Source organism: Cydia splendana, chromosome Z (genome assembly GCF_910591565.1).
Source record: "Cydia splendana chromosome Z, ilCydSple1.2, whole genome shotgun sequence".
Taxonomy (NCBI): domain Eukaryota; kingdom Metazoa; phylum Arthropoda; class Insecta; order Lepidoptera; family Tortricidae; genus Cydia; species Cydia splendana.
The window spans coordinates 36,717,892-36,738,675 of NC_085987.1; the positions used below are offsets into that span (position 1 = coordinate 36,717,892).

Below are 20,784 nucleotides of genomic sequence, written 5' to 3' on the forward strand. Positions count from 1 at the left end.
TCATCAGGCCTATTGTCATTAGCTTCGCAAAATAAGTATAGTCAGCAGCAAAAGTTGGTAGGCGGGTGTAGTGTTCAAAATTACTTTGACACGCTCTTATTCTCTTAACAATAAAGTCGCGTCAAGATCATTTTGAACACCTGGCCCGCTTAGCAACTTCTGCTGCTGCAGACTGTACCTACTTAGGTATTTATTGGCGATATAATGGAGTTTTTTTTTTATTAAAATGTTGGTGGCAAACAAGCACACCGCCCGTCCGGTGGTAAGCGGTTACCGTAGTCTATGGAGGCCTGTGACGTAGTAACAGTTATATCGACAATTGTCGCACCTGTCACCATGGTGAAATAAGGGTCTGGGCACACTAAACCGTTCACAACAATAAAGGCCTGTGCACACCGGCTTGCGTGTGCGTGACGTGCACGTGCGCGTGCGCTAAAATGTAGGAGCCGCACACGCACACGTCACGCAAGCGGTGTGCCGTCTCTCATAAGAATCTGTATACTACAACGCCGCACGCACACGTACACGTCACGCACACGCAGCCGGTGTGCACAGGCCTTAAATTAGCTAGGCCATTTCCCGCTAACAGCCGACCTAACACGCGTCGAGTTAGACCAAGATAAGTCTAAAACGATTTTGGTCGCACACGCAGTGCAAGTTTTATTTTCAACGTCAAACTTCTATGAAATTATGAGTTTATGACGTATAAATAACACTTGCACTGCGACCCGCGACATGCTATCATAATCGTTGCAGACTTTTCTTAGTCTAACTCTACCTATTATGCAAAATTATGAATTAAGTATCAGTCCGTTAACTTTTCACAGCTCAACCACATTACGAATTTTAATTAACACATTCACTGCTTCGAGCTTACGGCTTTTCCGCCTTGTAGCGAAAAGCGACTAAAACAGAGAACCCGCCTAGCGAGTCGCTGGTAGTGAATGTGTTAAATCTTGCATATCTAAACTTAAGCCCTTATACGGTGAATTAGGAGAGAAAGAAAAGCAACACGAGCCGAATATTCGAACGAGCGAGCGAAGCGAAGTGAAGTTCTTACATTCGACTTTGAACACACGGCTGGCTAGGGGCACGTCCCGGCATTTCGATGTTTTTAAGCTGAACTATCAGAGGATAGTTTGATACTCAATAACTTAAGTAAATTTGTTCTAATTTAAATGAAATTGGGTAAACGTTTAGTCGAGGGCATTATATTTTAGTCATTAAATTTTGAGCTGGATCGAACAAGAGGTTATTGAGCTAGAAGAGCTTAAAATGCTAAAAAGGCATTTGTGAGGGGTCTTGCTATTCTGGTCATTTTAATTGCAAGAAAGTATGGTCAAGTTTGGTATCACATGAAAGTGCTCGGTTTACACATTTATTTTATAATATTGTTTTTTTACCCGACTACGGCAAAGCAAAAGGAGGGTTATGATTTTGACCCGCTTGTATGTGGGTATGTATGTATGTTCATCTGTTCATCTCTTCCCTCATTAATTTAAGATTTTATTCGAAAATTATGACCATTTTGAATTCCAAGATGAAGTCGTCATGGATGTCGTTTTATAGGTTTTAGGGGGCGCAGATTTCGAAAAAGATGACCATTTTGGATTCCAAGATGGCGGCCATGCAGTGTCATAAAAGTCGTCATGGATGTCGTTTTATAGGTTTTGGGGGGCGCAGATATTGAAAATGATGACCATTTTGGATTCCAAAATGGTGGCCATGCACTATGTCATAAAAGTCGTCATGGATGTCGTTTTATAGGTTTTAAGGGGCGCAGATTTAGAAAATGATGACCATTTTGGATTCCAAGATGGCGGCCATGCAGTATGTCATAAAAGTCGTCATGGATGTCGTTTTATAGGTCATGGTCATCATTTTCGAAATCTGCGCACCTGTTTCAAATAAGATATAGATGCATCCTAGTAAGTCAACAACATCTATATCTACTATCGAAATGTACTTTTGATAGTAGTAGTATGAAATGTAATCTGAAAGGAATCAAATAATGCATTCCTGTAATGAGGAATCGACATTGATTCAAATAACTAGTAATTGTAATATTCGAGAAATTGATTCCTGATTCCTCAAATGGAATAAAATTGTACTTAGTAATTCGGTATTGTTAGATTACAAAGTAATATGGGAATCGGTAATCAGATTAAAAAGTGATTTCAAGTAATCGTGGAATCAGAAATCATTTACGAAATGCCCATCTCGGACTAAGTAGCACTGCATTCAATTGATCTTTTTGGCGAACCGCGAGTTCTCAGTTCGGGGCGAACTACTAGTAGTAAGTAAATTCGTCACAGAACTAAAGTACCTAAGCTAGGACAATACAATTGGGTCACGTACTTCGACCGATCAAGGGTGAATCAATTAAACATTCATGGACACGCTATCGTATACTTTAACTAAATTCTAATCTGTGGATCACATAAATAACATATTAGGTAAATTTACACAGTGAGATTTTAGATTGCATCTACAAACTTTAACACAGAATAAAATAGTACCGATAGAAAGGAAACTTCCTACAAAACCGAAGTTTGACAGCAGCGGTTCAGGGTCGAATCATTTCGAATCAATCTTTCGGCTATTTAGGGTTCTCAAAATTCAAGCCATTATCTTATTGTGGTCGTGCACGCAAAGGGAAGTCAAGTTATGTCAACCCTAATAGTTGCTCGGAGCAATGCTGAGCCGAACGGAACTAAGTTTGTCCGAAGGGAGGAGTTTCGCACCCCTGACTTTAATAAGGTTTTGAACAATCTGTCTCCAACTTCTATTAAGATATTTTTTAATATGTTAGGGTATCCTTAGCTATCTTAATTATATCGACACAATTATAAAGAAATGAAAGCTTGTCACTTTTAACGGTAATGAAATATATCGTAGATCTATTTACACATCGATCATCTCGATCTCGAGCAAAGAGAATTTAGACTAGCTCGAAAAGATGGCACCATACCTTTGGCCTATCCTCGACTATACTCTGTATCTCTATAATACTTAAATAAAAGTAAACAAACAATTTGTACATTTTCGGGTAATTATAATATTTATTGATTAACCAACCAAATACAAAACTACCACTGATGTGGATCTGATACTGAACGACCTGACTTTAACCTACATACATTATCTGATCATGTAATGTTTTCATCTACCCTCAACTGGCTTTTGCCATTTGAAGGTAGATATTGTTACCTCGTTTTTAAATACATAAAATTAGAGACTATAGATGGCGATACTGTTGACATTTTACAAATTTAACACATATCAGTGAAAAAAAAAGGATCAAAGTCAAATGGCGTTCTAAAGGTGTTAATCATTTGTGTCTAAAGATGGCAGTAAATAAACTGACTAACATAATTTACTTTGACAATATCCCTCTAGTCTAAGTTCTCTTTGTCTCTAGTAAAAAACAAGCTGATGCATTAAGTAAGTATCATAAGGAAGCCCTTTGTACTTAGGTAGGTACGTCTTTTTACTAAGAAAACAAGATTTTTTGCAATAACTCAAAAACTTCTGAAAGTATTTATTCAGCTTTCGTTTCACGATTTTTTTCATATTTTTTGGACTCGTGGTTCAAAAGTTAGAGGGGGGGGGACACTTATTGTTTTTTTTTGGAGCGCTTTATTCCGAAAATATTAACCGTATCAAAAATGGTTCTAGTAGATCCTTATTCGTTTTGAAAGACCTATCCAATGATACCCGACAGACATCAGACAGACAGACAGACATGGCGAAACTATAAGGGTTTCTAGGTGACTACGTCAGCTATATAGATTTATCGACGCGCCTAATAGAGGCCTCGGGCGACCAGAGGGCTGGCCAGTATTTCGCACAGCGCATTAGCATCGCTATTTCTATACATCGAGGAAATGCGGGCAGCCTTCTGGGCACCCTGCCCGTTGACGGCGATTTAGGCCAAATTTTTTACCTGTAGGTAGGTAGGTTACGTATTTAATATTAAGTTCCATCACCATCAGTATCCAAAAATATCCAGTATATATAATCTAGTAGGCACCTTTTTTATCGCAAGATAATTATACCTATCAAATAAACGCATCCGTAAAAAGATAATAAACACTCATATAAAAAAAACAGCACCTATACTGCGACTGTTCTTCATAAGTAGGTACCTATAGACCCTATAGTTTGTTTTTTTTAGCATTAGAAAGAAGGTAAGCGATCTTGACACGTCTTTTAATTGAAAAACGCTTTTTTTAAATCAGTAACTATTACTTATGAAAGCAGAAGAATATATATGATCGTATTAGATTCATAATTGTTACATATTTGCCGTGACTTATTTTTAAAACGTGTTTTTCAATTAAAAGACACAGCAAGATTGTTTACTTATTTCTAATGCAAAAAATAAACTAACTATAGCCTATGTGTATATAGTGTAGTAAATGAAGCAAGTTGTTGTATGGAGACCCATGCATTAATTTCTCAGTCGATGAAATTTTGCTTGGTTATTGTATAGTATGAGCCGAAACTAACATATAAATATCCAAAAAAAAAACTCTCCTAAGTTAGGTATTTTTACGTAAAAGTACAAATATGTTTATATATTGAACCGAGTAATTCCTCAGTCCAAAATTATTTTACCAAATAAGTTATTTGTATCAGTATGTGATACTAGAAAAAGATCTAAAACTTTTGTCAAACATGAGAATATTTTTTTTATGATAATTCCTTTTTTCAACGCTCATTTTCATCGGAATATTGCTCTGTCATTTTTTTCTTCTTATATGATCTTAGAATATAATTTGGCGTAGTGGGTAAGAAAATCCAAAAAAAATGCGTACCCAAATGTCTGTATTATAGATCTATTAAAAACTGAGAGTGGAAAATTTCTCAGCCTGATTTCTTTTTAAATATATACTATGTAGTCACGTATACACTTAAATCCAAATCCATTTTTTGTTTTTTTCGGGTCTGTAAATTATTTCTTTTTTTGGCATTTACCACGTTTCCAACTGAAGTCTTCAGCTTTTTGGCTGCATCCCGGGTAGAGGCCGATGGATTTTGGCAAAACAAATCCACTATTGCCGCGTCTAATTTTGGGTTCACGCAGCCTTTTTTGCGGCCGAGACCTGGCAGATCACCTAGCATATTAAAGTGCCCAAACTTATTTATAACTTTTCGCACACCGTCTTTGGATATTTTATATCGTTTTGCGAGTTGCCGCATCGAAATACCCTTTTCATTTTAATTTTATTTACTCAATGACAACTAATATATATTTTTCTTAAACTTGATCATACTTATTTTGGAATGTCAGGTAGTAGCATTGCAAAAAGTTTCTATATACCTAAGAAGACTCAACTTTAGGCTACTTTTTTCCGTGAACAAGTCTTATGCTGAAAACAGTTAACATTTGCACCGTGGTTGGTAACGAATAGACCCCTATTTTAGAATAAAAAAGTCTGAGTACGTCACGTACGACCCCCTACTAAACAAGATTCACTAAATTATAAAAAATGTCATGCTCGTAAAGGACATTCATAGTGTTTTTGGCCAATTTTAAAGGACATTAACTTCTTTCATATTAAATTTATAGATATGATCGCTAATTTAGGTTAAAAAGACTACCATTTTGAGTACTTTTCTCATACACATCAAACAACAAAAATATATCAACATTAAACAAAAAAATCGCAGTTTTCTCGCGTCTCCTGTAAAATAGCATTTTGTCCTTTACGCCAATTGAACCCAAAGGTATCGATCGATATGTACAATTTTGAGACAATGACTTGGAAATTTGCTTTGGCTAACTGTCAGTGTCAAAAGCAACTGCCTGATTCGGAAAGGACAATACGACCAACTACAGTGTTGCCACTCTCAATGTTATTATTAGGTTCCGATTATGGTAAGTTATTTAATTAGCGTTTTATTTTTGTGTAAAACGCTGTCATTTAGTGATTTAGGCCGGCCGGTACCGCTCCCGCACCCCACTTATACACCCCGCTCCCTACACACTGCTCCCGATATGTTTAGTTTTTAATACGCTCGTTCTTTTTTTGGATGTTTTTATAGTTGAATGGAAAGAAAACAGTGAACTTAATTCAATAAATAAAATGGATAGAGAAATTTTCCAAAGCGAGTAAAAAGGCAATTTCTGAAAATAGTATAGTTACATGGTAAAATTTTTAGATTTTCATTTTGTAGGTATAAAACGGCAATAAATGGCATTCCAATGAAAAAATTAGACTGAGAAATTTTCCGGTCCAAGACACGCCAAAAAAATATTTTTTTTTAATATTGGTATTTCTGCTGGGATATTTTTTTTTGATATTTCATATATTGTTGCAATACGTTACATGAATATATCCGGTGAAGAAAGTTTGAACGGAGCATTTTTCCGTAAAAAGATATTAACGATTTAAGACTTTAGGTATTTACTTTAATTCTATTATTATTATTCTTTGGAAATTTATACAATACTTTTTATTTATTGATAATTTATCATACTGTAAAGTATTTTCTGGCAGAGGAATTACTGCGGGGTCCACTACCTTTATTTCCTACACTAATAGTTAATTGAGCGAGAAAGAGTCTTCCAAACAAATGCGCAAAAACAAACTAAGTAATGTTGGGATAATACCGGACGGATTTGGGACTAATTGGAAGACCTCGTAAAATATATTTTTTTCTCGATCTCAGTACGTGTCAGCTTCTAGAAATATGGTGCAAATCGTTAAATAATAACCGTAGCTTAGGCCTGAATATTGGCAACCTTCAATGTTCAACGGTTTCAGTTTTATACGAGTGTAAAGATGAGACATATTTTTATTCGAGGGTAACGATGAATTTGTCATCACGGGTTAACACCGGATGGCGAAAAAAAAACATTTCTAATGCTCAGATAATAAGGCATCCAAAAGAGTATATCCGATGTTTAACTTCCTCCAACGTATATGAATTTCAGCCACGAATAACTAGAAACTTAAAAGTTCTCATTACATGTTTAAATTTTTGTATGTTTGCATCCGATCTTGACCCATATACGAAAATTTGGTAAATCTGTGGCTCTCAAAGTGTGATATGTCAATAGAAACAATTTCCAGAGTAATACATTCATACATATATAACTATGTACACTGCTAAAATCTCTTCCTTTTGAATTACCGTCCTCGAAAAAAAATAAAGGAACTAAATAATTACGATAAAAAAAGAGTTATTGCAGTCATAAAAATTCAAAGTTTGACAATCACTGCTGTATTTTAAATGGGTAAAGGTCGGAATGTTGCTATCCGTTCTTTACCTGCAAGGATAAAGATCGGAAATCGGTCTACAGCAGTCCTAGGTCTGTTTTAATTGGATTGATTTAAAGATAAACCTTCAAAACGAAATTTTACATCAACTGAATCACAAAAAGAACCACAGTTTTATCACAATACACGACATAAATTACAGGGCGTAGCACACATCCAACATCACTGAGCGGCGGAGGGACACTGGTGTCCGAAGCGCAATGAAATAGCGTCTTGCACATTGTTGTCAAAATTAAGAAATAAAGCCTAGGTATTTTGGCGGAAATTAATTTCCTACGTTCTTCTCCCGCATCCGATATTACCCCAACATACCTTACTAACAGCCCCCGTTTGGCCTATTTTGACAGAATGGTAACTACGAAACCCTACACTGAGCATGGCCCGACATGCTCTTGGCCGATTATTTTATATGCGTGTTTATTATCTTTTGACGAATGCGTTTATTTGATAGGTAGGTACATAATTATCTTGCGATAAAAAAGGTGCCTACTGGATTATATATACTAGATAGTTTTGGATATCTAATAATCAATTAATCACGTCGATTCGATATCGACATCATTGCCATGTCGGTTAGTAGGTATCATACTAATTGGAAGTTTTAGTAGTATGGAATCTATGCTCATTTACCTAACTAATAATTCTTAACCCTTTGTCGCATGGATTTTTTATTCTCCCCTAATTAAATATATGTAATAAAACACTATAAATGTAACATAAAAAAATTGTAAAAAAAACTATATTCGCCCAATTAAAAATAATAGTAAATAACAATTAGTTCCAAAATTGGAACATTATGTATTATAGTGGCTAACCGGAGCCCGATTATTAAACTGGTCAAATTTGGAACTGTATGCAATATATGTATGGAAATATAAGTTTAAAAAAAATCACTTACATTTTCAAAAACTATTTATAAGATAAGATAACATAAGATAATATTTATTCATTTAAAACTTACAATGGTAATTATACAATTTATACTTAAATACTAGTTCATTCATGGATTCAAGTTAAAATAGGTAAAGATCAATTTATAGTAGATTGTTAACCAAGGGTTGAAAGGCACCCATTTCTGTCGAGGTAGTTTGGCGCTCGAACGCAGTGAGAGCGCCAATAGTCCGAGACGGAAATGGTGCCTTTCACCCGAGTTAAACACTCTACTTTTCATATCGAGTGCGAGGAAACCAAACAAGACAAGGCAATTTCGCAAAATCAGTAATTGAAGTACCTAATAGACCTACATGATTTTTTTCCTTAGGACTTACTTGCAATCGGACTGCAATATTTACAAAAAACACATTTTTTAACAAACTGCATAATTTTAAAATTATTTGTACATTATAGTATGAAAATCAGCGGGAATGCCTCTTTTTAATTTTATACATTTTCGTTCTAAAAGCCGCAACAGACTACCGGACCGCACCGCGACCTTGGTGCGCCGCACCACGTAATAACATAATAAATGTATTTTAAATATTAAATAAGAATTTAATTAATAAAATAAGAAATTTTTATCTTGTATTTTATTTTATTTTCATGAATATAGTACTAAATAACTTTAAAAACCAATTTAATATCGTACAAACGTTTAACTGTGGCTGTATAAGATTCTGCCTTTGCTCATTTACGCAAGTATAAGGTTTAAAAACATATTTTTGGTGTATTCCTTTTGGTTGCCGCCTTATGAAATCGAATAAATAGAATTCAACGAAAGAAATCAAGAATAAATTGTTTTTAACAATTTACTTACCTACATCATTTTTTATAAAAAAAGAATCAACGTGGGATTAGTAAAATTAAACAATTACCAATTATTCCAGGCGAGGAAATAAAGATACTATTTTTCCATTTTTTTTCCACCGTTTGTTCGTGGGACAAGGACGCAGAGGAGTAGACCACTTTTCTGCGCTAGAGCATAAACGTATCACTTTCTGCGCACCTTGTAGAACAACAACGACCCACTTTCGGAGCATGAGATTTGAAATACAGTAGAGTCCGGTTAGTACGACTTCGCATATAACGACCAACCGCTTTTAACGACGTAAGTATAGTCACATGTTTGGTTTTAGTATCAGCTACTATGAAAGTACATCCGTTTATTACGACTCCGCTTATAACGACCGACCGCTTTTAACGACGGAATTTCACACAAAATCGGACCGTCAAATCCGGTTACAACGACGAGCGATGACGTTTTTACAAATAAATTGATGGTAAGAACCTTACCCCGTCCCGCGAACGCAACCCTCCTCCCCCTTTGCCTACACGCAATAAGATCATGTCATGTGACATTTCGTAGCATTGTTTTTAATATGTTTGTTCGGGTCAAATTTTGCAAACTAAATAAACCCGATTTCCCATTATTCAATTGAGTCTCGTGAGTATGAGTATTGTTGACTATTGAAACAAAATATACCGTCACCGCTGAAGGCTTGTATCAAATGTAATTTTTGATAAAAAAAATATTTCTTTTTTGAATGTCGATTTACGATAGTCATCTATGTTAGATCCGCAAGAATTGTGACTTTTTATATTACGGTAGTAATTTGCGGGTGATGAGTGAGTACGCGTACAAGAGTAGCTTCTTCCAAACAAACAAGTAGGTAATGTTATAATAACATAAATAAATATTTTCATTGAAATGTTTTTTTATTTGATGGTTATATAAATATTAATAAATACAAGATGATGTAATTATTTTATGTATTAAAAAAATATTAAAATTGGCAGTTTGCTTAGTACGACGTCCGGTTAGTACGACGTAATATCAGCGGTCCCTTGGACGTCGTTATAACCGGACTCTACTGTAGTAGATTGTACAACAAGGGCATAAAGTGACCCATTTTTACCCGAGGCAATTTTTTGGTCTGAGCGAAGCGAAGACCAAAATAGTAGACGAGGGTAAAAATGGACATTTATGCCCTTGTTGTACACTCTGCTTTTCACTTCGATTGCGAGGAAAATATACAAAAATCAAATATTTTAGGTTATTTTAACGTATTTATTCAAGACTAAAGAAAATTGTTCTTGGGCCGGTCGGACGCGCGGGGCACGCCGATCGGGAGAGCGCCGGTCGGGGGCGCGCCGGCAGGGCTGGCAGTTTGTATGGCAGAATTTGGACTTTATTGCTAAGTCAATAAGGGTCGTAATAGATGATTTTTCTTTATGCTCTAGAGCATAAAATGCGATTTTATGTCGTCTACGCACGACATAAAGGTGCACTTTTTGAGCATGAGAAGTGAAAAAAAACTTACGTGTTTGCGGAGCGGAATGAATCTTTGGTGCAAACGAAGTCAGCACGTCGATTTATTATTTTTATACTTATTTTTGGTAAGGTTTAGGCTATGGTAGCCGCTTACCACCATACGGAACGTATGTTTGTTTATCATTGACGTAGTAAAATAATTTGATCGTTATTGGTTATCTGTAGCTACCAGCTGTCACCGGTTATTATCTACAGATTTCTAACAATACGGCTAATGTACCCAACTTAATAAAAATAAAATAAAGAAGTAGCTTGCCTGAGTGCATAAGGTTCCATATTTGGCAAACTGATAAAAAAATCACTAATGCATAATGTTCCATATGAGTCCAATCCTTCTAGCTTGTAACGCATAGTGTTCCATTTCAGGAACAAACTTTCACGACATCATACATAGTAATTTGAATTTAAATGCTTACATGTTTTACCGTAAAATCTCGCGGCATATATTTTTCTACTACTCAACGCTGGAAATTTAATTATTGCACTAAATATAACAACGATAAGCTAATTACAAAGTAGCCAATCACACTTGCAAGTAAAATTGCCGGACGTCGGTGGAGATGATAACGTCATATGGACCACAAACTAGTTAGAAGCTGTATCGAGTACAGAAAACGTTCCGTAGTATTCATAGTTTCCACCTCTTACAAGTTCAGTAAAACAGATGACGCTTATATCAATCCACGAGGATAATATCATTACGTTCCAAATTTGGACCCATATGCGGTAAAGGGTTAATACTAAATGAAATAAACAAACATAATAAAACTTAATACTAAATACTTAACCTACCTACAGGTAAAAAAATTGGCCTAAATCGCAGTCAAGGGGCAGGGTGCCCAAAAGGCTGACCGCATTTCCTCGCTGTATAGCGATGCTAATGCGCTGTGCGAAATACTGGCCAGCCCTCTGGTCGCCTGAGGCCTCTACGAGTATTAAATCTTTATACCTATAACCGACGCGCACTTGGCCCCCATGGCCCCAAGGTTTCCACGCCAAACGCCGCAAACATATAGCTGGATCCTACGGCGGCATGTTTGCGGCGTTTGAGGCTTTTGGCCGAGGATAATTAATTCTTTAAATCTAAAACTTCAAAGTTAACATGTTTTGCGACTATTTGTTAATGAGTTTATATTAATACATATTTTTATCAAAATAATATAAAATATTTACCACGTATTTACACTGATAGACCTTATTAAATTTGTTCAATGGAATCGTAAAAAGATAGGCCGTTGCTTTGTCCGTATTTGAGCGATAAAACTTTCGTTATATCAAAGATATAGACATATAGGTATGTAACTCCGTATAAGATAAGTAAAGTATAAGAAAATAACGTGCCTAGAAAATAAAGAAAAATGTATGCTCGAATAGATAGCGCCATATACCTTTTGGCCTATACTCGTGTAGATGGCGTCACCGTTTGATATTAACTAGAGATGCACCGGATATTCGGTTACTATCCGGTATCCGGCCTATCCGGCCTTCATTTAAATATCCGGCGAGATACCGGATATAGACCTACTATCCGGCCGGATACCGGATAGTAACATTGCTTGATTTAGGAGAATTAGGAGTATACAAATTGGATCTAAGAAACAAGCACGATAATCGTACTCGTTTATTATTTTAAAACAGATTAAACATTCCACTGACTTGCACGCGCACTCATTACGAACCTAGAAATGAGTGCGCGCGAACGTTCAATACGAAACAAGTCAAAACCTACACAATGCGCACCTGAAAAACCGAAATATAGGTATAGTTTCGCCGGCCGAATATTCGGCGGCCGGATACCGGATATTCGGTCGATGGTCAGGCCGAATATCTGGTATCCGGCCAAACAACTATCCGTTGCTTCTCGAATATTAACAATTTTAACATAGAGGTCAGGAACACGGGTCTAAGTCATGTGGCGTTATAAAAATAATAAAAAATAAATAATTTATCCATATAGTTGATGGTATAGATGTCGGCGGCCGATCGTAAGATCAGGCATATCGTGAAATTCCTAGGCATATCGTGAAACGTGAAAATCTTTGACTCGTTCCCTGAGTCGACGGAGCCCCGCTACGCGGGGCTCCTATTTCTGGGCAGTTTGCCCTTCGGGCATCTGAAGCAACCTAACGAACCTATCCTACCTATATATTGGTTTGATGTGACTATCGTCAAAACATTACACAGGAACATTACGATCTGCCTGATCGTACGATCGGCCTACGACATATATATCACCGTTCATGCAGTAGGTATTAACTTTCAGCGATAGGGACCGCGTGCGCGTTGGAGGGTTTACCATCTTGTGGCCTGAATCGGAAACATATGTGCACATGTACATTGCCAAAGCAAGTGCTACCATCTACCGTTCTCGTCGGTACGTATCCTAGTGCATAGTAGGTTCTGCCATCTTGTGAGCTACATCGGAAGCATAAACGACACATTTACGCCTCGCGCCAAAAATCAGACGGCTCCTATGTTGCCCCCTATAGTTCATGCACGGGTCCTATAGACTTACCTATGTCCATTACACTTTTTTTTATGAAGATACTTATTATATTTATCATACCCGTGGCACCATCTGTTGTAATACTTGTAATTGCACGGAAATTGGTTGGCGACAAATAATTTAGCTGAGCGCTGCTTTTAGTAGTAAGGTTTAGGATAGTTATATGTACTTACCTAGAAGGCAAACAAATTTCAAAGGATGACCACTAGAGGGCGGTTTGATAAAAAAGCACATCCAGAATGGAAAAGTAGATTGTGTCACATGGGAACAAAATGACATATTTACGCTGAGGGCGTACATTGAATCCTGAACGAAGCGAAGGAATCAAGTGTTAACGCCCAAGGTGGAAATAATTTTACTACCATGTGAGACATACTGCTTTCCACATCACCATTATGTTTCAAAATATTACTTAAAAAATAATATGCCAATAGGAAAAAAAAAATAGGACATTTTTTTTACAGAATGTGTCGACACGGTTGAAAGGAGCGATACTCATTGCCCAAACAACCCAACGGAGGCTCCCAACCCTGAAACACGTAAGTCCGTCAAGAAATTGACGGGCTCTGCGAAGGGCCGCTACAAAGCTCTTAGAGGACTGGGAGTTGCGCATGAGGAGGCGCTACAACTGTCCGCAAAGAGCTTCACGGAACTCAAAAAAATGGGGCACAAGTTCGGGTCCACACACTCCAGACCCGAGCCAAAATCGGCCAAACGGCCGCGCTCGGAGGAGAAGTCACCGCAGGGTAACATCTGCAAGAACCCAAGGGTGACGGTGACCCCCCCAACCCAACCCCAACCCTCACAACCCTACAACGAGGTCCTCAGCCAAGTCCGAGTCGGAACCAAGGACTCCAAGCCGATGAGTGTCGCGCAATTGGAGACCCTCTGCAACACCATCTTGCAAAAGATTGCGACTCTGGAGATCACGCCATAGCGGCCACAGCGGTCATAGAAAAACTTTTTGGCGAAAATGGCCTGGACATCGCCCTCATACAAGAACCATGGATCAACACCAAGTCCATGGCATCAGGACTGAACAGAGCAGGAAAGGTACTAATCTACGAAAAAGGAACCAAACCGAGAGCCTGCATCGTATTTAACAAAAATATTAACTTCTTGCCTGTTACAGAACTATGCAGTGAAGATCAAGTAGCTGCCTACGTCGATCTCAAAGGGAGAGGAGCACTCAAGGTAATAGTCTGCTCCGCCTACCTGCCCGGAGAGAAGCAAGATCCCACAGAAGAACTGACTAAAGTGCTAGAGTACGCTCAGGCACAAAAGGCAGAACTTATTGTGGGATGCGACGCCAACGCCCACCACACCATCTGGGGGAGCACTGGAATTAACAAAAGGGGTGAGTTACTATCCCAATTCATCTTTACTAATTGTCTGCACTTGTTGAATAAGGGCAACACGCCCACCTTCGTAACTAGGGCTAGGCAAGAAGTATTAGATATAACCTTCGCGACTGAAAAGGCGGCAAACTGCCTAGCCGACTGGCGGGTCAGTAGCGAAAACTCAATGTCGGACCACAGACATATTTTGTTCAGTGTTAAAGGCTCTCTAGGTAGGGAACCACTTACACGCAGAAATCCAAAAGAAACGTCATGGGAAGCCTATAAGGCAGACCTCGAAAACCGTCTAAAGGATGTCCCAAAATACACTCGGCGTCACGGAAATCGCACACCCACGGATTTTTGTTTCAAGCCGTTATAAACCTTATGTTGTTGAAGGTAAAGTATGAGTGTGTGGGATCATTTTAAAGAGAATTTAACCCTTCATTTAAAAACAATGCAATAGTTACTAAAGAGTAAAAAAAAGGCACCTTTTTTAATAAGAAATAAAAATCGTATATTCAAAGTGATTGCAATCCGGATTATTCGAAGTTCCAAAATCCGGATTTCGGAGCGTTTGAAAATCCGTTTTAAAATTCGGATTTTGAAAAGAAAAAACCGGTTTTTCGGATTTTTTCCCACCAGTACTAATTTGCTCAAAATTAATGCTAATGCGAAATAAAAAGCGGTGCACATGAAGCGGTAACGCGGGAGAGCTATTGCCAGCCGGGCATTGCGCGTCGCGCACTCGCTCGCACCTGTATGCTTGCCCCGCGTCCGCTTTTTTTATTGGCGTAGCAGCCCAAGTAACAAAATTTGGTACTATAAAAGTCCTGAGAACGTTTTGGAGCGTGCTAATTAGTGTTCATGATTAGCACTATAATGGTGTTGTAAACGTTTACAAAACCCCAGATAGGCCCTAGTTTTATCACTGATTTATTCTATAAACATTACATAAAGGCTCTCACGGTGATTAATCAGCTCTACGGTTGAAATGTAAAAGTGACGAGAAACGCTCTTTAGTACTAAAATAGTGCTGTCTGCAACGTTTATGTCGCAATTTGGAATTATAAAAGTAACCAATGAAACATGTTTATATTGCTATTTTGCACCGTAAACGATGCCAGTGATCTTTTTTATCATACTTGCGTCGTGGGTGCCTAAAATATTAAATAAGTTCATTCGCCATTGTTTCTTATGCTATTATGGCAGAAAACAGCAGCCATTTTTTAAGTTACGATTTAAGTTATTTAGCAACGTACCAGGTAACTTTTATGGTACTATATAGCACTATAGAAAAACTTTCATGACTTTTAGAGAACTCTTCTAGCCTTATAGCGATGTTAAGAGAGCTTTTAAAAAGCTAAAACGTTACGTAATATTAATGGTCGTGCAAAGTCCTTTTATAGTGCAGATTGATCCTCTAATAGTGTTTACGATACTGCTACAATACTAGTACTATAAAAGTTACTTTGACGCATTATTAGTGCAAAATAGGTACATAAAAGCATCAGTAAAGTCGTCTATAGTATTAAATAGTACCATAATCGCTTTTTGCATATCTATTACAGTGCAGCACTTTAAAGATTCTTTTGTATGATTCTATAAGCGTTCTAATAAGAGCTAAATTATAGTACTTAAAAGGTCTTTAATCTTATAGAAACAAAACGCTTTGTTAAAAACCTTTATAGTACAAGCAGTCACAATGGTTACCATTATAGGCCTACTATATCACTGTTTGGTGATAAAATGCCTTAGTTATAGAACCTTTTGTTACTTGGGAGTGTACGTATGTATTTTGTTTTTATTGTTTTTTAAAGATTTTTGTTATTGGCGTAGCAGTGTACGCATTCTGTTTTTTATTTTTAATAAAAACAACTTAATTTGATTGTTTGTTTCACTTTGCCTTTATGCCACATATTCCTTTCTTAAAATCCGGATTGAATCCGAACTTCGGATTTCGGTCAAACCAAAATCCGAAAATCCGGATTTGAAAAATGTTCACGGATTTGCAATCGCTAATATTCATGCAAAAAAATCAACAAATTAAAACACAATAAAATCAACAAATATCGGAATACAAATGCCTAAAACTAAACTTAAAACCTAGTGTTGCCTCCACTGGCCTTAATGACTGCCTCCACGCGAGCCTTCATGGACCTCACGAGAGACACGACGTATTCTTGAGGAATAGCATCCCACTCTTCAATGACGGCATCTCGAAGCTGTTCCAGGGTCGCAGGTGCAGGATTACGTGACCGCACCTTCCGTTTTAGCTGATCCCAAAGGTGCTCTATGGGATTCAGGTCCGGACTCCTTGCTGGCCACTGCATGACGGTGATCCCAACCTGATCAAGGTAGTCCCGAACAATCAACGCTGTGTGGGAGCGGGCGTTATCCTGCATGAATGTGAATCCAGGACCGACAAATTCGGCGTATGGAACCACATGGTCCTCCAGGATCTCTGTGATCTACCGATGAGCAGTCATGGATCCCTGGCCTCGACCACCACCAGTGCGGGAAACACAAACGAGCTCGATTTTGCCGGCGAGGGAAATGCCACCCCAGAACATGCAGGATCCTCCTCCGTATCCGACGGTTTCTTCAAGACAGGCCTGTGAATAACGTTCCCCTTGCCTCCTGTACACTTTTCTGCGCCTATCGTTGCAGAACAGGCACACCCTGGTCTCATCGGAGAAGAGGACAGCCTTCCATTGGTCGACCGTCCAATCCTTGTGTTCGCGAGCAAACTCACGTCTGACTCGCCGATGCTCTGCCGTCAATTTGGGACCCGTAGCCGCTCTATGGGGCATGATCTTCTTCTCCCGCAACCTTCTTCTTACTGTAGAGACACTCACCACCGTTCTCCGAACTGCTTGCAGCTGTTGCTGCAGCTGGACAGCGTTGGAGAAACGGTTCCGCAAAGACGTCGACACAATAAAGCGGTCGTCTCTTTCGGAAGTGCAGCGTTGTCCTCCGGATCCAGGCTTCCTGGTGAAGCTTCTAGTCCTCTGGAATCGATGAACTGCTCGGAGAACTCGGAAACGGCTTATGTTGAGTTGCCGAGCAACCGCAGACTGCGTCATTCCTGATTCCACCAGGGCTACTGCTTGAGCTGCTTCTGCTTCCGTGGTATCCATTTTCTTGGGGTGTTTTCTTTCTCCAGCTGTTCCGGTGTGACCTCTGTGAACTCTGGATACCGAATGACCCATATTCCACTTTTACCCCCCCCCCCCCCCCCTTTTAAACCTATCCAAGGTAACGCAACTAGCGACCCTTACAACGCGTATTGTAGGTGTTCTTTCAGAACGCCGTAATTTCGTGATTATTATTATTTTTCCCAAAAATGCTTTACTCATGTTTTAATGCTTATTAATTGTGCTTTTAAATGATGTATATATTGTGAGGGTATAATACATATGATAAGAGCTATATTCGCTTAAAACAAAAATCGGTGGGTGTGCGATTTCCGTGACGCCGAGTGTATGTAAAAACACAAGACTCTCTCAACATGGTAGTTAACTTAATATCAGAAGGCATACGTGGGGCCTAACGAACAAGCCTGCCCGCTGAAAGAGGCAAAAACTACTAACACAACGACGTGGTGGAATAAAAAGCTAGAAAACCTTCGCAGGTCCACACGTCGCATATTCAATCACTCGACCACGCCGAATGGGTGGGAAAGGTATGGTAAAGCGTTGACTGAATATAATAAACAAATCAGGAAAGCAAAAAGAAGGTCATGGAGAAGGTTCTGTGAAGAGATTGCCCAAACTCATAAAGGTGCGAGAATTCACAAAATACTCTCCAAGACACCAACCAACTATCTTGGTCTTCTCAAAAGACCAGATGGCTCATTTACGAACACAGAAGAGGAAACTCTGGACTTGCTCAGAGGCACCCACTTCCCCGGTTCGTACTCAACCAGTAATACACAACTTTGCGCCCAAAGGAACCCTCGAATCCATAGGGTACGCAATACCGACTGGAATTTGGCAACTAACATCTTTAGACCAAACAAAATTAAATGGGCATTAGGAAAATTCAAACCATTTAAATCAGCGGGAGAAGATGGAGTGTTTCCGGCGCTTTTACAGCAGGGACAAGACCTCCTCCTCCCGCATCTGGCCAGAATATTCCGAGCAAGCTTCGCGTGGGGAATTATACCAGATAAATGGACTCGGGTCAAGGTACGCTTTATACCAAAGGCAGGGAAAAAGGACTACTCACAGCCTAAATCCTTCAGACCAATTAGTCTTACATCGTTTTTACTTAAAACGATGGAAAGAATCATTGATCAGCACATTAGAGCCAATTACATTGTGGAAAGACCACTAAGTGTAAACCAACATGCTTACCAAAAGGGAAAATCTACGGAGACTGCCCTACTTGACCTGGTTGACAAGGTGCAGAAAACCCTAGAGGATAAGCAAACCGCTCTATGTGCGTTCCTTGATGTCGAGGGTGCTTTCGACAATACGCCCACAGAGACCATACTCAATGGTATGAAATCAAAGGGAGTAGACGAAACCACCACCAGATGGGTACATAGCATGCTCTCGAATAGAGTAGCCGCTCTAACCCTCAATACTGTAGAGCATGAATTTTATACCACAAAAGGGTGCCCACAAGGAGGCGTTCTATCCCCACTCTTATGGACCCTAGCAGTGGACCAACTTCTTGCAATTATGTCAGGCCAAGACTATGACACACAAGGATATGCCGACGACCTTGTAGTCATCATCAAAGGCCCATGCCTCCACACGATATCCAACCTAATGCAAGGAGCTCTAAACACCATATTCAAATGGTGTCGAGAAAATGACTTGTCCATTAATCCGAGCAAGACCGTGATAGTACCATTCACACGAAAACGCAAGCTCGAAAAGCTCACAGAACCAAGACTTAATGGACAAATAATATCATTCTCAGACGAGGTCAAGTACCTGGGGGTCACCTTCTACCAAAAGTTAACTTGGAACCCTCACCTGAGGAACATCATACAAAAAGCAAAAATGGCCATGTGGTCATGCTGTCGCATGGCAGGAGCGAGATGGGGCATAAGACCCAAAATTGCTATGTGGTTATACACAGCTGTAGTGAGGCCAATTATCACCTACGCTTCCGCAGTCTGGTGTAACAAAACCAACCAAAAGACGGCAATAGACACATTAAACAGCCTGCAACGCACGGCTTGTTTAACAGCAACAGGCGCCTTCTCCTCGACACCGGGAGCGGCCCTAGATGCACTGCTGGATATTATACCACTCCACTTGCAGGTGCAAAAGGAGGCCAAGCAGTGCGTCTACAGAATCTGCACGCTAAACAGGCCAAAATGGCGCTCTCAAGCATTAACCAAACTAAAGGCCTGGGTTTTTGCAAATAGAACCCTTAGCATGCCCACAGATGACACGCACACTCAATGTCACTTTACTAAACTGTACACAGTAGAAATACCTCCTAGAGACAAATGGACTAACGACCAAATGTTCGTCGAAGAGGGAAGCCTTATTTGGTATACGGATGGTTCCAAGAAAGGCAATGATGTAGGATGTGGGATCTATGGTGAGAGACCTAAGCTCAGAGCTAGCGTCAGCATGGGCACACAGGCCTCAATCTTCCAGGCAGAAGTCTTCGCCATCAACAAATGTGCGGAGATCAACCTGGATAGAAACCTAAGACACCAGCATATCTACATCAACTCAGACAGCCAGGCTGCTCTACTGGCACTAGAATCTCTTGAGTCAAACTCAAAACTAGTCCAGAACTGTAAATCAAACCTAAATGCACTGGCTTATTCCAACAAAGTCATACTTAGATGGGTACCAGGGCACTCCGACATTAACGGAAACGAAGAAGCGGATGAACTTGCTAGAAAGGGCGCACACACACCCCTGGTCGGCCCAGAACCGTTTTGTGGGACCACAAAACGGGATGCATATTCTCTGCTCAACAATAGTGATTGCAATCCGGATTATTCGAAGTTCCAAAATCCGGATTTCGGAGCGTTTGAAAATCCGTTTTAAAATTCGGATTTTGAAAAGAAAAAACCGGTTTTTCGGATTTTTTCCCACCAGTACTAATTTGCTCAAAATTAATGCTAATGCGAAATAAAAAGCGGTGCACATGAAGCGGTAACGCGGGAGAGCTATTGCCAGCCGGGCATTGCGCGTCGCGCACTCGCTCGCACCTGTATGCTTGCCCCGCGTCCGCTTTTTTTATTGGCGTAGCAGCCCAAGTAACAAAATTTGGTACTATAAAAGTCCTGAGAACGTTTTGGAGCGTGCTAATTAGTGTTCATGATTAGCACTATAATGGTGTTGTAAACGTTTACAAAACCCCAGATAGGCCCTAGTTTTATCACTGATTTATTCTATAAACATT

At 39.2% G+C, this 20,784-nt stretch overlaps 2 protein-coding genes across 2 annotated transcripts in view; one reads left to right on the forward strand and one right to left on the reverse strand.

Moving 5' to 3' along the window:
* Window positions 1–9,049, reverse strand: part of LOC134803930 (SCY1-like protein 2) — a 383,486-nt gene extending 374,437 nt beyond the window's left edge. The window contains exon 1 of the mRNA XM_063776750.1: window positions 9,039–9,049. The gene's annotated coding sequence lies outside the window, so the exon portion shown is untranslated. The remainder of the gene's footprint in view (window positions 1–9,038) is intronic.
* Window positions 9,050–13,994: 4,945 nt separating this feature from the next.
* LOC134804599 (uncharacterized) lies at window positions 13,995–14,909 on the forward strand. Its single transcript, XM_063777708.1, has 2 exons — window positions 13,995–14,116; window positions 14,196–14,909. Exons 1-2 carry the CDS (start codon window positions 14,068–14,070, stop codon window positions 14,780–14,782), a joined length of 636 nt encoding a protein of 211 aa, XP_063633778.1. The 5' UTR covers window positions 13,995–14,067; the 3' UTR covers window positions 14,783–14,909.
* Window positions 14,910–20,784: the final 5,875 nt, after the last annotated feature.

Bases quoted from the DNA above. Each gene is read 5' to 3' on its own strand.
- LOC134804599 (XM_063777708.1), top strand. From the start codon at position 14,068: ATGGATCAACACCAAGTCCATGGCATCAGGACTGAACAGAGCAGGAAA. The intron at 14,117-14,195 runs GTACTAATCTAC...TGCCTGTTACAG, and splicing joins GACTGAACAGAGCAGGAAAG to AACTATGCAGTGAAGATCAA.